The following is a 15,328-nucleotide window of genomic DNA, read 5'->3' on the forward strand; positions in this document are numbered from 1 at the left end:
TATTACCTCACTCCTGTCAGGATGGCTATTATCAAAAAACCAAAAGATAACAAGTGTCATTGAAGATGTGGAGATATTAGAATGCTTGCACACTACTAGTGGGAGTGCAAAATAGCACAGCTGTTGTGGAAAACAGTATGGAGATTCCTCAAAAAAATTAAAAATAGACTGACCATATGATTCAATAATCTTACTTCTTGCTGTTTATCCAAAAGAATTAAAATCAGGATCTAGAAGAGATATTAGTACTCCCGTGTTCATTGCAGCATTATTCACAATAGCCAAGATATGGAAATAACCCAAATGTCCATTAACAGATGAATGACTAAAGAGAATGTGGTATATACATACAATGGAATACTATTCAGCCTTAAAAAAGAATGAAATTCTGCAATATGTGACCACATGGATGAACTTTGAGGATAAAGATGATATTTAAAAAGAGGAAACCACGCGTTCACTATATAATACCATAACACTCCTGATGGTTCTTGAGTACTTCTCTAATTTGTTTTAGTGTTCTCACCTACTCTTCAAGTCTTTTCTTAAATGATTACTACTTCCCTCCTGTAATGCGACAAAAGTCTTCAAAATGATTTTGATGGACACACAGAGCAGAAATATACTATGGGGCAGGGAGATGAACAGTTTCATATACTTCATAAGTCAGCTTTTCAAAATATCTTTTTTTTTTTTTGAGGAAGATTAGCCCCGAGCTAACCATCTGCTTCTAATCCTCCTCTTTTTGTTGAGGAATACTGGCCCTGAACTAACATCCATGCCCATCTTCCTCTACTTTATATGTGGGACGCCCACCACAGCATGGCTTGCCAAGCGGTGCCATGTCTGCACCCAGGATCCGAACTGGCGGACCCCAGGCTGCCGAAGCAGAACGTGCAAACTTGATCACTGCGCCACCGGGCCGGCCCCCAAAATAGCTTTTAATCATGCATTGTAAGCTGAAATAGAAAGTATTATTGTCAGAATTTTCCTTGCTTTTCTTGCTCTGAGTTCCCAGAATTCTTTTTTCAATCTCTCTCTCTGTCTCACATACGCATACATCCTTACCTTTGAAATAAATAGAAGCATGCTCCAAATCCCAAGTAAATGATGTTGAAATGATTTGCATCGTCTCTTTCCTTTATTAGTGTTATAAAACAAATGCCATCAGGACATTCTTAACTTCAAAAAAATCAAATTTGTGATTTTGCTCATAAACTCCTAAAGGCTTACCACAGGCAGAAAGTACAGTTCACCCTGCTTAAATCTGAATTCTTTTATCTACTGGAAAACAAGTGATTACTCATGTTTCCTCACAGGACTAAAATACTATTTCATGTACTGAAAGTGGTAACAATTTCCACAGCTGAGTCATTTTTAGGGACTTCAGCTCTAACCTTGGTGCTTAAGGCACAGTCAAAACTGTTAGACTGCTGAGTCCCTCGCCAAGGCCAGGCTGGGAACTGAACTGAAGCATCCTGTGGTACTCTTGGGTACCACGGCACAGTATTTGATAACTGCATCCCATTGTCATAGATGATGGGAAACAGGGTTATTCTCCATTAGCTTCCTCTCCTGAGACCACGTAATTTACTTAAGTAAAAGATGTTTATTAAACATAAATCAACAATTCTAAAGCATTAGTGAATATCTAGGTTGTTTTGAATATATTCCTTGTGAAACTTTTATCTCCAGTGGAGTAAATTCCTAATTAAGGGGATTGCTTAACTTGTCAAGGTGATTTGAATAGTTACAGACCAAAATAAAAATAATGTATTATTTTCCTTAGGAATATTGTGCATGTATTCATTGTATGTGCTAGTTTGCATGTGTTAAGAGTTCAATAAAGCATCTGAGATTTTCTAAATTTTTGTAATGGTGAATTTGGTTTTCTACTAAAGTGATGAAATTATTTTTATGGGATAAAAGTTTGGGAAGGTGAAATATATTGGGTAAAAATAACATCAACGTACCAAATAAATCTTATCAATAAGAATGTCACTCACCAGAGTTGTACTTGGTTTCACTAGTCAGTCAAAAAGACTAGAAAAGATAGAAGAGTTCTACCTCAGTCACTTTGTCCATTCTGTAAATGCTGCTTATGGACAGTGTGGTCCTTTGACTTACATCTTGCTAGAGAAGCATTGGGGAGATCAGGTCCATGCCACTAGCAATTAAATGGCCATTTGAAACACAGGAATGCCCTTGGTGCCTTCTCTGTTCCTGCCAAGGGCAGGCTGTCTAGAGGAGATCCAGTATGGCATCCAGCAGCTTTGAGAAGGTCAACACCACTTATCTGATTGAGACCTACCCTCAAAACAGATCTGCCAGAAGCCTGAAGGCTAAACTTAGGGAGGATCTTAGTGCTGGGGAATACAGAGTGAATTTGTTTAGGAGCTATATTCCAGAATGGCATTTTCTTTTTCCTGTCACACCCTCATTCCATGTTTGAACTTCTCTGATCAGGTTTGGGAGACATGGAAAATACTGACTAAACCCTAAAACACCTCAAGAGATTGAAAACAACTCAAAGCTAAAGTTCTCCAGTGTAATTCTGTCTGTGTCTTGCTTACTAAGATTTTCATTTGCCTGGTCTCCCGTCCTATTGGCAGGAATTCCACCAGCCCCACGGCTACCCCATGCCCCAATCGCATACAGGTTTGCACGTGCATCTAAATTAGAAAAGTCCTTTTTTTAACATTCTAAAAAATAAAAGCTAAAAAAAACCTAATCAAAAGCAAATTAAAAAGTCAGAGAAATACAGAAGCAGAGTCATTGCCCGAGGAAATGTTAGGTGTCTATTGACAGACAAAAGAAATGTCAGAGACATGAAGAATACAGAGTTTCTGTTTGGGGTGACAGAAAGGTTTGGAAATGGAGGTGATGGTTGCACAACATTGTGAATGTAATTAATGCCATTGAATTAAAAAATTACATTTAAAAATGGTTAAAATGGCAAACTTTGTGTTCCACATATTTTACTACAATTAAAAAAAAAGCCAATAATATACTAAATACCAATATACTAAATACCATTGAATTGCACTCTTTAAAAGGGGTCAATTGTATGGAATCTGAATTGTATGTTAATAAAGTCGTTCAAAGAATGTCATGGAGAAAAAGAGGATCAAAACTCCCGAAAGAGAAAGACCACTGTGGAGGTGTTAGTGTCAGCCTTGTGGTTTTCATTTTTAAGAATTTCATTTGATTTGCTTTGCTTCTTCCTCCACGTACTACACTTCCCTGGCAGACATCCCGTTTTAATCTACATTGGGAGGAAACAGGATGGCAAAATATTGCTGCTGTTGGAATACGGAGCTTATTTGTTTTAGCACCGTGGCTTCTAGAAATCTTGTTTCTTCCTTCCTATATTTAAAAGAATCATGCTGGACAGGAGCAGGCGGTCCTTTTGATTCCTTACCCAGATGGCGTTCTGGACAGCAACAGAAATCCAGTAACCTGAAGGGAGAAAGCTGTCCCTGATTGGTCATGGCTTCAGCCAGATTTCCCCCAAATTCCTAACATGGAGAAATGAAAATAGCTGTTGACAATCGCCTTTGTTAGAGAATTAGACATGTAGTTATCTGCAAAAATTGTTACAGTGATTATGACTCATGGATTCCATCATGAAATCTCACATTTCTGTAATCATTTCCTAAGCTCCCAAAGTCATTAAAAACTATTAACAATTTTAAAATGCTTACAGTTTCAAAATTTTCTTTCTTTCTTTTTTTTTTGCAGGGGAAGATTTGCCCTAAGCTAACATTTGTTGCCAATCTTCCTCCATTTTTCTTCCTTTCCCCAGCCCCAAAGTCTCGGTATGTAGTTATGTATAGTTGTAAGTTCTTCTGCTTCTTCTCTGTGAGCCACCACTACAGCATGGTTGCTGCTGTGTGGTGCGGTGTACTCAGTGGTGTGGTTCTGCACCCGGGAACTGAACACAGCCTGCCAAAGCAGACCGCGCTGAACTTTACAGCTAGGCCATCAGGGCCAGCTCTCAAAATTTTCATCTTAAATTTTATATATTATAACCAATTTCATTAATTGCTTCTACTCTATCATGGAACAGACTACAGCACAATGCTGTAGGTTGAAAGAGACGACTAACTTACTTGTCACTTAAGGAAATTCAATCTCTTACCCACCATTTCTAAAGTTCCTAAAAAGGATTATAACTTCAGCAATGATGCAGCCTTTGTTTTTTATGCTGTTTGATTTCATTGTGAAGGTTGTGTTTTCTACCTACAATGACAACCCACTGATCAGAACTCAATATAAGAGGGAGGAGATGGGAGTCGGGGAGGACTAACAGGAAGAGGAGAGGAGAGAGTCATTTTATAATTTATCAAGATAAGTGCTGCCACCTCAGGTTTTATTAAAATAAAGCCATGCTTATCAGGGATGATAGAGTACTTGAATATTTAAATTATGGCTCTCAGGCAAGGTATTAACAGAACAAAATTTTCTCTTAGATAATTTTTTTAATTTTAATTTTTTCTTGGGATGATACTGATTTTTCTCAAAAATACATAAGAATTCCAAAATAAAAGGGTTCCTTAGGACAAACTCGTTCTGTCCCTAATGATTCTTCTGGAAGCATCAATGAAATCATCACTAACACCACAGTGTTTGCTCTGGGACAGACTTTCTGATTTCTCATTCCAAGACAAAGACAGACTGAAAAATCCAAACCAAGAAATATTTTCTCCCAAACAAACTCTGTGCTGTTTGAATGATCCTCTTCTTAGCTGTGCTAAAATGCTTGATGGAGTTATTTTTAACTGGGAACAGAACATTCATTCTGGAAAATGTTCAGATCCCTAATTTTATAATGAGCAGAAATACATACTTTCAATGAAAGACTATGCAAACCGCAGTAGCCTCATCCACACTCAGGTGCAGAATTATCAGCAGAGAATAGATTTTATGGCTTTTAGGAATGCAAGTCTTCTAGATGCTGTGAAGTCTCGAATCTGGATCAGCTGCATCACTGCTGGAAGAAACAGGTGCTTGACGTCATCTGGATACAGAGTTTGTTTCTTCGCTCACACACAACATTTCCTCATCAATAATGAGCCTGGGTGACGCTGGATGGATTCTATTGTTTTTATTGGTTGTTATTACTTTTATTTAACAATGTTAGCCATATAGGATGATTAAAAAACAACTAATGTTCTTGGAATAGGTACATCCTATTAACTGATATAAATCGATTCAGTCTTTCATCATAGCAGTGAATTTTCAGGTTGCACAAAGATAAGTAATTTAGATTCCAAACACAATAATCACTGGGTTAACCATCCAGGACAATTCACAGGTCCCTATTATACGGCTGCATGCACTTACAGAGTTTTAGCACAAAGCCAATACAAATATGAAAGTATCCTCATTCTAATGGTTCCTGAGGCGCTAAAGATGGGTGTCAGCGATGGGTATCCTCCTGAGTTCTACGATCTGGGAGTCAGTCAAGGTGCCTCCCTCCTGGCTGCCTTGACCGGATTCATTATCACTGACACTGAGACCAGCACCTGCAATAGAAAAAGAAGAAACACAAAACTCCCGACTATTAGTGCAGTGAATTAAGGGTCAAGTTACATTAAGCCAACACGTTTATTTTTATTATATTAGCAAAAAGTGAGCTATACGTTTAGAATATATGTTATTAATTATAACTATATATTACATTCCTTTTGGTAGTTTTTATAAATAAAAATTAACTTCTAAAGACATGGTTTGGGTTCTCAATCTTTTCTTTGTTTCCACATAGTTGACAGGTGTAACTTGCTCCCAAGAACAGCATTTCTCAATTGGGGGCTTATTAAAATTAAAAAATCAGGCAGGTTATTAGAATTTTTCAGCAGGGGGTAAGATCTGCTGTTAGAAAACATACAACTTCCAACCTGACTTGCACTGAATCCGGTAGGGCCTGCAGGTGAGACTCAGCGTGGGCAGTGATCGGAGAAGAAAGACACACATTGACAACACCTGTTGTCATATCAGCGCCCGGAAGATACTGGCTCTTAATGACTCAGATCTGATCCCAAGATAAAAATAATTATGTAACACAGTGCCAAAAGAGATCCACACAAGAATCCCACAAAGCTAGCTGTTAATGACAGATAGCACCCAAGATTTCTGTTTTGAGGAAGCTCTGCTATTCACTACTTTTTTCACAACTCAGAATAATTCAGAAAACTTAACACTATGCTAGAGTAACACCTTGTTCTTTTCTTCTCCAATGCACAGAGGAACACCTCAGCTCGTGAGCTCTCTCTCTCTCACACACGCGCGCACGCACACACACAGAATGGGGATGTGGTCACAGGCCGTGCTGCTGGTCTGAATCACCACAGATTACAGCTCCCAGATCCTCCCCCTCTGCCGGGCACTACACTCTGCAAACAAGGAAAGTGAAAACCCAGTTGCTGGGAGCTGAGACTTCCTTTTCTCTCTGAGGTGTAGGGAAGGCGATTCTGCAGAGTTGGTAGCTCTAGGAAGATGGGGAATTAGCTTGGTCTGAAGCTGTTTGGAGATGGCAGCAGAAGCCCACTAATTATCTTATTGTAGGCAAACCCTCCCTCTTCTGCTCTCTGTCCTTCCCACTCTCTCTCTGCTACAGGCTGCTATTGAAACCCCACTTCTCCCTTTGCTCCTGTGACATTGCGCTTACCCATCTCATCCTCTGATCTGCTGGCTCTTTCGAGAGCTCTTCTGCTTTCTCTTGAATCTCCTCGTGCTGTCTGACCACTGGAGGCCTTGTCTTCAGCTCTGCTTCAAGGCCCACGTGACCCGCCTGCCCCTTGCCTGCTCTCTAGCCTGATGTTTCACTAGAGCTGATGGTCGCTCCCTTTTCACTCCATGTTTTTATGCTGGATCTTCTGCCTGGGATGCCTTCTCATTCCCCAATTCCTTAATCTGCTGCCTCCATCCTTCCTATAAATATCAACCCAGGTGTCACCTCTGCTACCCATGGAAACATGATGATTCTTTTTAAAAATTTCTGACTCCCCCATTGGTTTATGTCCTTTGTATCTTTATGTCTTCTGGCTCATAGGGCATCCAGCACACTCTGGGTGTTCAGTATATGTTTGTTGAATGTATTAGTAAACTATGCTCTGCATTCTAGTTCTTGAAAATGCCTCTTCTATCTTTATTGCCTGTTCATTTCCTCCGATCCATTCTGCACGCCTCTGCCCTCTCCTTCTGAAGAACAAACATTGGCTCTTATTGCCAATTGCATCAAGCCTGGAACCCTCTGCATTCAACCCTCTGCTTTTAAGACACTTCCTAATCTGGCTCTTCCCTACCAAACGGACGTATTTCAATCTTTGCCCATTGTAGAGCTTTCTCAAAGTGATCAAGTCTCTTGACTGGGCCTGCATGTGCCACGTTAATTCCAGCCTGAGCAGCTTCCTGCCCATCCATCAAGGCCCATTTCCACAACCTTTCACAAAAACTTCTTTCAGCATTCCTTCAAAACAGGGAGACGGAGGATGTAATATTTGAAAAGTCTTGTTTACACTTGAAAAAAATATTAATCACATCCCTTATATTCTCTCAAATTGCCTTGGTTTGGATGATTTGTCATTGTCTTCACCCAGCCCTCTTGCATCAGTAATGGTATTAGCCCGGCCCTTGAAGGTAACATTCGAGTCTGCCACCACGCCTTAGAAGGACAAAGGGCCCATGCTTCCTGGCCAGGGGAGCAGGGGAACTGTCCCCCTTGGAAGAACCTCAGTGGATTGGTAAGACATTGGCCACTCTAGAAGGATAAGATGACTGAAGCCCTGAGTCCTGAGCAGCTTCACTGAGTAAGGGGGAACTAAAGAGCTAAGTAACAAAGTTGCACAATATGAGATCAACTACAGAGAAACAGAGAGGACCCCACAGTTAGCATCAGGACAGAGTGGGGCTTAGTGAATGAAATAGCACCACCTCCCACTGATTTCCGTGTCAGCCTGCTCTAAATCCCACTCGGAATGTGTAAGTGTTTGCTCACCATAGGGACAAAGCACATTAGAAAGAAGTTCTGTAGCGAAAGTCTGCTGGGCAGACCACGAGCAACAGAGCAAACTGGGCTGGGGAGTTTCACATGGGCGCAGCTTTACTGCGAATGGGTGTCACCAGCTTGTTCAGTAGTCCAGAGCCCTGTGAGATGTCAGCAAGTTGTAGACACAGCCTCCAATCACTCCAATGACCCACCTCACCTTCCTCCTCCATTTCTGCCCAGTGGAAATAAATGCATGTAATACTCAAACCCTAATACCTCACTGAGACTCAGAAAGGACACATACTACACACAGCAGTAACAGGGCAGATGGAGCACAGCCCAGGTCCCTCGTCTCTTTGTAATTCATTCAATGGTCTAGGAGGGTATTTGCAGTGAGTATCCTGATTTTCTGAAAGGTATTTTTGTGCTTAAATTTTAAGCCAAAAATTCAAGAAAAATCCAGTAACTGTGACAATAGTTGCTCTCCCCTTTGGTAGACAGAACAGGTCATGTCAAAGGAACTAGAAGTAATGATTCACACTCATCTAGTGGCTCTCCTTTCCCCAACATTTCAACATGCTTTAGTCAGGGAAGGGGTGATTATTAGTCCTGTTCTACAGACACAGGGACTGAACAGGGATCAGAGGTGTTCACTGAGTTGCCCATGTCACACAGCAGGGAAGTCACAGAATGAAGATATCCAATAGGCCTTCTGACCCCAGATACAGTGTTTTCCTCTACTGCCTCTTGTGATGGCAGCTCTTATCCTGTTACTTCCTCATCCCCTGGGTTTCGAGCGTTTGTCCATAGAATAAATTTCCAACTCCTTGGTGCATCTTCAAGCCTCGACCCACCCCATCCCCCAATTTCTACCTCACTCAATAGTAACGGTGCAGCAAACAGCCAGGTGTTACAGAATATATGATGAGCATTTAAAACTGTATTTGAGTATAACAATAAATTGAACCAACAAATAATTCATACCATGTGTTGAATTTAAACTCTGCCAGACACTGTGGTAGATTCTTTACAAACTCTAAACCCCGTGAAAACGTACAAGCTAATTATAATGACTCTTATTTGATAAACAAGGAAATTGAAGGTTGAGTCCCTTGTGGAACGTCACACAGATAGTAGACTGCAGAACTAGATTCCAACACAGGGTTCTTTAACCCCAAGGTCCATTCCTATTTTCCACGGCCTTCTAAAATGTGACGATGATATGAAGGTCATACTCCTTCAATATTTTTCTGAGGAAAAAAAAAATCAAAATCCTCCCAAATTTCACTCTTCCACTTTGCTACTCATCTAACTTTGTTTAGCACACTTGGCTGCAGAAGTTCTTGAAGTTACGTAAGTCGTTGTGGTTTTACGTGATATTTCTGACAGAGAAATTTATTAACGACTTCTTTGAGGAGTTGGAGTATTTGGGCCTTGATTCTGAATGTTTTCAAGGGCTTGTTATTTATTTTCTTCTGACTGAAAAACAAATCATTTAAAGGTTTCCAGTAGGGAAATGTTTACATGACAGTTGTGTCATTGGCCTGAGGTAAAACCAGGAAGCTAAAAGACTAGGGATAATGGGAAATCAGAATAATTTATCCCGGGGGATATGTTCCAAGACCCCCAGTGGATGTCTGAAACCACAAATGGTACTGAACTCTATATATACTATGTTTTGTCCCACACATACTTACCTATGATAAAACTTAATTTGTTAGGCACAAAAAGAGAATAACAACAATACGTAACAATAAAAGAGAACAATTATAACAATATATTGCAATAAAAGTTACTATAGATCTTAGCAACCTCAACACATGATTTTTTTCTTTCCTTATTAAGTCAAGAACTCCCACCTTTTCACTTAAAGGAAGCATTTTGCAGCTTCTCTTTGGCATATCAGAATGGCCAGCATCACTACTCTTGTGCTTTGGGGCCATTATGCAGTCAAATAAGGGTTACTTGAACACAAGCACTGTGATACCATGACAGTCAATCTGATAACCCAGACGACTACTAAGTGACCAAGGGCTGGTGGCTTCTGCTACCAAAGTGGGGATCCAATGGACAAAGGGATGATTCATGCCTTAGGTGGGATGGAGCCAGACAGTCTGAGATTTCATCACGCTACTCAGAACTGAGTACAATTTAAAATGTATGAATTATTTATTTCTGGAATTTTCTTTTTTTTTTTTTTTGAGGAAGATTAGCCCTGAGCTAACATCTGCTGCCAATCCTCCTCTTTTTGCTGAGGAAGACTGGCCCTGAGCTAACATCTTCCTCTACTTTATATGTGGGATGCCTGCCACAGCATGGTCAGACAAAACGTAGGTTCTCACCCAGGATCCGAATTGGTGAACCCTGGGCTGCCAAAGTGGAACGTGCAAACTTATCTGCTGTGCCACTGGTCTGGCACCTCTGGAATTTTCCACTTAATTTTTTTGGACTATGGTTGACCATGGCAAACTGAAACTGCAGAAAGCAAAACCTCGGATAAGGGGGGACTACTGCAGTCTCTCTGGGAGAAGCTCTTTGTGAAGAAAACCCTGTTTCTAAGCCCAATATGCTCCTAGTTTGACATATTCTAGACTCTTGTCAGCTGTGGATCAACATAAAAATGCCAGTGCTCAAGACACTTCTTGTTAGGAATGTAACTAGAGTGCATGCCCTTCCATCCTACCTCACCCTTTGTGTAGACTGAGTCTCTGTTTGAGTTAGCTCAGCACGTTCTCCTCTTCCCTGTGATGGAGGCAGTCCCAGGGTGACTGTTCTCATTCTCCTAAAGTCCTGGTTGGGGGCACTGATGATACATCAGAAACTTCTATTAAAAAACTAATAATAAGAAAAATCTTACATAAACAACCTCAAACGACACCTAACGGAATTAGAAAAAGAAGAACAAACAAAGCCCAAAGTCAGTAGAAGGAGGAAAATAATAAAAATTAGAGCAGAAATAAATGATATTGAAACAAAAAAGACAGTAGAAAGGATCAATGAAACAAAGAGTTGGTTCTTCGAAAAAATTAACAAAATCGACAAACCCTTAGCCAGACTCACTAAGAAAAAAAGAGAGAAGTCTCAAATAAATAAAATTAGAAATGAGAGAGGAGAAATCACAACAGATACCGAAGAAATACAAAGGATCATAAGAGAATACTATGAAAAACTATATGCCAACAAATTGAACAACCTAGAAGAAATGGAGAAATTCCTAGACTCATACAACCTACCCAAACTGAATCAGGAACAGATAGAGAATCTGAATAGACCAATCACAAGTAAAGAAATACAAACAGTAACCAAAAACCTCCCCAAAAATAAGAGTCCAGGACCAGATGGCTTCTCTGGAGAATTCTACCAAACATTCACAGAAGATTTAATACCTATCCTTCTCAAACTATTCCAGAAAATAGAGGAAGATGGAGCACTCCCTAATACATTCTATGAAGCCAACATCACCCTGATCCCCAAACCAGACAAGGACAACACAAAGAAGGAAAACTACAGGCCAATATCACTGATGAACATAGATGCAAAAATCCTCAACAAAATTTTGGCAAACCGAATACAGCAATACATCAAAAAGATTATACACCATGATCAAGTGGGATTTATACCAGGGACACAGGGATGGTTCAACATCTGCAAGTCAATCAACGTGATTCAATACATTAACAAAATGAGAAACAAAAACCACATGATCATCTCAATAGATGCAGAGAAAGCATTCAACAAGATCCAACATCCATTTATGATAAAAACCCCCAATAAAATAGGTATAGAAGGAAAGTACCTCAACATAATAAAGGCCATATATGACAAACCCACAGCCAACATCATACTTAACGGACAAAAACTGAAACCCATCCCTCTCAGAACAGGAAGAGGACAAGGGTGCCCACTTTCACCACTCTTATTCAACATAGTACTGGAGGTTTTGGCCAGAGCAATTCGGCAGAAAAAGAAATAAAAGGAATCCAAATAGGCAATGAAGAAGTAAAACTCTCGCTGTTTGCAGATGACATGATCTTATATATAGAAAACCCCAAAGAATCCATAGAAAAACTATTAGAAACAATCAACAACTACAGCAAAGTTGCAGGGTATAAAATCAACATACATAAATCGGTAGCATTTCTATATGCTAACAATGAACTAACAGAAAAAGATCTCAAGAACTCAATCCCATTCAAGATTGCAACAAAAAGAATAAAATACCTTGGGATAAATTTAATCAAGGAAGTGAAAGATCTATACGACGAAAACTACAAGAGCTTCTTGAAAGAAATTGATGACGACATAAAGAGATGGAAATACATTCCATGCACATGGATTGGAAGAATAAACATAGTTAAAATGTCCATATTACCTAAAGCAATCTACAGATTCAACTCTATCCCAATCAGAATTCCAATGTCATTCTTTACAGAAATTGAACAAAGAATCCTAAAATTCATATGGGGCAACAAAAGACCCCGGATTGCTAAAGCAATCCTGAGAAAGAAGAACAAAGCTGGAGGCATCACAATCCCTTACTTCAAAACATGCTACAAAGCTACAGTAATCAAAACAGCATGGTACTGGTACAAAAACAGATGCACAGATTAATGGAACAGAATTGAAAGCCCAGAAATAAAACCACACATCTATGGACAGCTAATCTTTGACAAAGGAGCTGAGGGCCTATAATGGAGGAAAGAAAGTCTCTCCAACAAATGGTACTGGGAAAACTGGACAGCCACATGTAAAAGAATGAAAATCAACCATTCTTTTTCACCATTCACTAAAATAAACTCAAAATGGATCAAAGACCTAAAGATTAGGCCTGAAACAATAAGTCTTCTAGAAGAGAATATTGGCAGTACACTCTTTGACATCAGCTTCAAAAGAATCTTTGCGGACACCGTAACCCCTCAGATGAGGGAAACAATAGAAAGAATAAACAAATGGGACTTCATCAGACTAAAGAGCTTCTTCAAGGCAAGGGAAAACAGGATTGAAACAAAAAAACAGCCCACTAATTGGGAAAAAATATTCACAAGTTATTCATCTGACAAAGGGTTAATCTCCATAATATATAAAGAACTCACACAACTCAACAATAAAAAATCAAACAACCCAATTAAAAAATGGGCAGGGGACATGAACAGACATTTCTCCAAAGAAGCTATACAGATGGCCAATAGACAAATCAAAAGATGCTCATCATCACTAATCATCAGGGAAATGCAAATCAAAACTACACTAAGATATCACCTTACACCTGTTAGAATGGCAAAAATATCCAAAACCAAGAGTGACAAATGTTGGAGAGCCTGTGGAGAAAAGGGAACCCTCATACACTGCTGGTGGGAATGCAAACTGGTGCAGCCACTATGGAAAACAGTATGGAGATTCCTCAAAAAGTTAAGAATAGAAATACCTTATGACCCACTACTATACTATATCCCACTACTGGGTATCTATCCTAAGAACCTGAAATCAGCAACTCCAAAAGTTCCATGCATCCCTATGTTCATTGCAGCATTATTCACAATAGCCAAGACATGGAACCAATCTAAGTGCCCAGCAACTGATGATTGGATAAAGAAGATGTGGTATATATATATATATATATATATATATATATATATATATATACACACACACAATGGAATACTACTCAGCCATAAAAAAGGACAAAGTCGTCCCATTCACAACAACATGGATAGACCTTGAGGGTATTATGTTGAGTGAAATAAGCCAGACAGAGAAAGACGAACTCTGTATGACTCCACCCATAGGTGGTATTTAACATATGGACAGAGAACTGATCGGTGGTTGCCAGGGGAAAGGGCGGTGGGGGGAGGGCACTAGGGGTGAAGTGGTGTACCTACAACATGACTAATAATGATGTACAACTGTAATTTCACAAGGATGTTAACTTTCATAACCTTAATAATAATAATAAAAAAAAAAACTAATAATAACCAGGACACCACTAGTTTAGAACTGAGTGTCTCATCTGCCTGTGGAGAGGCTGATACACTTCAAGAACAACTAATTGAAGAATATTATGTCCTCTTTTTAGAGCGAAATGTGGATTTCTCATAGCAAGACAAATAATTTATTTTCAAAAATTAAAAAGGTCAATAGTTGTTTTTAGGAATTCAATTTGGCTAAAATTCAGATAGAAAAAGAAGTCCATGACTGGCTCTGGGGCCAGGGCTTCTGTTTTATACCAAACTATTTAAATATACTTGCCTTGCTTGTTATTTTGAAATATGCAAAAATATACACCAGCACAGTGGCCTCAAAAACAGTCTCGCTCACTTTGGAATTCAATTGTGGCTGTGAAATGGGACCCTGGAGCCTGCTGATACATTTGTAAATGCTTGTAAAGAAGTGACGGTGTTTTCCAATTCAGAAACTGGCTACTGGGTTTTCCTGCTTAGAGGTTTAGTCTTTCCCACAGTCGATCTTAATTTAATTAGAAAAGAGAATTTCTTAGCTAAAAAAAGTGTCAGGTCTCCTGCTTGCCCTTTGGAACAATGGCATTCTGACATTAAATTCCCTTTACTGCATCTAAATAACGGTATTCTAACTACTGAGTTAATGTAAGTATTTCAGTAAGTGTTTGAATATCTCAAAATTAGTCAGATTGAAAGATGATGAGTTCTGAGAGAGATTAAAAAGTCATAGGATGTGGAAGATAAACAAACGAACAAACACATAGATACAGAGAACAGACTGGTGGTGACCAGAGGGACGAGGGGTGGGGGAAGTGGTAAAGGGGCACTTGTGTACAGTGATGGGTGGAAACTAGACTTTTGGTGCTGAACATGTAGTCTATTCAGAAGTGAAAATATAATGATCGACATCTGAAATTTATATGTTATAAACCAATGTTACCTCAATAAAATAAATAAGTAAAAAATAATTTCTAAAAGGGCACAGGAAATGGTATTAATGGATATTGAAAGGCCTACTTAGTCCCCCTTCCTGAAATCTGTTCATCCATCTATCCATTTATCCATCCATCCATCCATCCAACCATCCAACCATCCATCCATCCATCCATCCATCCATCCATCCATCCATCACATATAAAGCATTGACTGAGATACCCAGCACTGTTATATATCCAATGTTACTGAGATGAATCCCAGCCTTGTGGAACATGTGCCTTGGTCCAGGACTTTCACTCACTCTTATTTCAACACATTCATCTGGTCAACCTTTCCTGCTTCTACGTAGAGTATGTGCTTGGATGGATCATGCCTCCTACTCTTGCAACCAACCTGCTTATTTGTGACTTAACCTCTGTCCTGGCTGCTATACACTCTCTGACACATA

The 15,328-nt window shown here is 39.4% G+C and overlaps 1 protein-coding gene and 1 long non-coding RNA gene across 2 annotated transcripts in view; both read right to left on the bottom strand.

Moving 5' to 3' along the window:
• LOC138917335 (uncharacterized) overlaps positions 1–1,249 on the bottom strand; it is a 32,659-nt gene extending 31,410 nt beyond the window's left edge. The window contains exon 1 of the long non-coding RNA XR_011425189.1: positions 1,069–1,249. This is a non-coding gene — a long non-coding RNA (uncharacterized lncRNA). The remainder of the gene's footprint in view (positions 1–1,068) is intronic.
• Positions 1,250–5,092: 3,843 nt separating this feature from the next.
• ADGRV1 (adhesion G protein-coupled receptor V1) overlaps positions 5,093–15,328 on the bottom strand; it is a 510,967-nt gene continuing 500,731 nt past the window's right edge. Inside the window, exon 91 of the mRNA XM_070233305.1 lies at positions 5,093–5,528. Coding sequence (XP_070089406.1) covers positions 5,410–5,528 — 119 coding nt within the window. The 3' untranslated portion in view covers positions 5,093–5,409. The remainder of the gene's footprint in view (positions 5,529–15,328) is intronic.

This window comes from Equus caballus, chromosome 14 (genome assembly GCF_041296265.1).
Source record: "Equus caballus isolate H_3958 breed thoroughbred chromosome 14, TB-T2T, whole genome shotgun sequence".
NCBI lineage: Eukaryota > Metazoa > Chordata > Mammalia > Perissodactyla > Equidae > Equus > Equus caballus.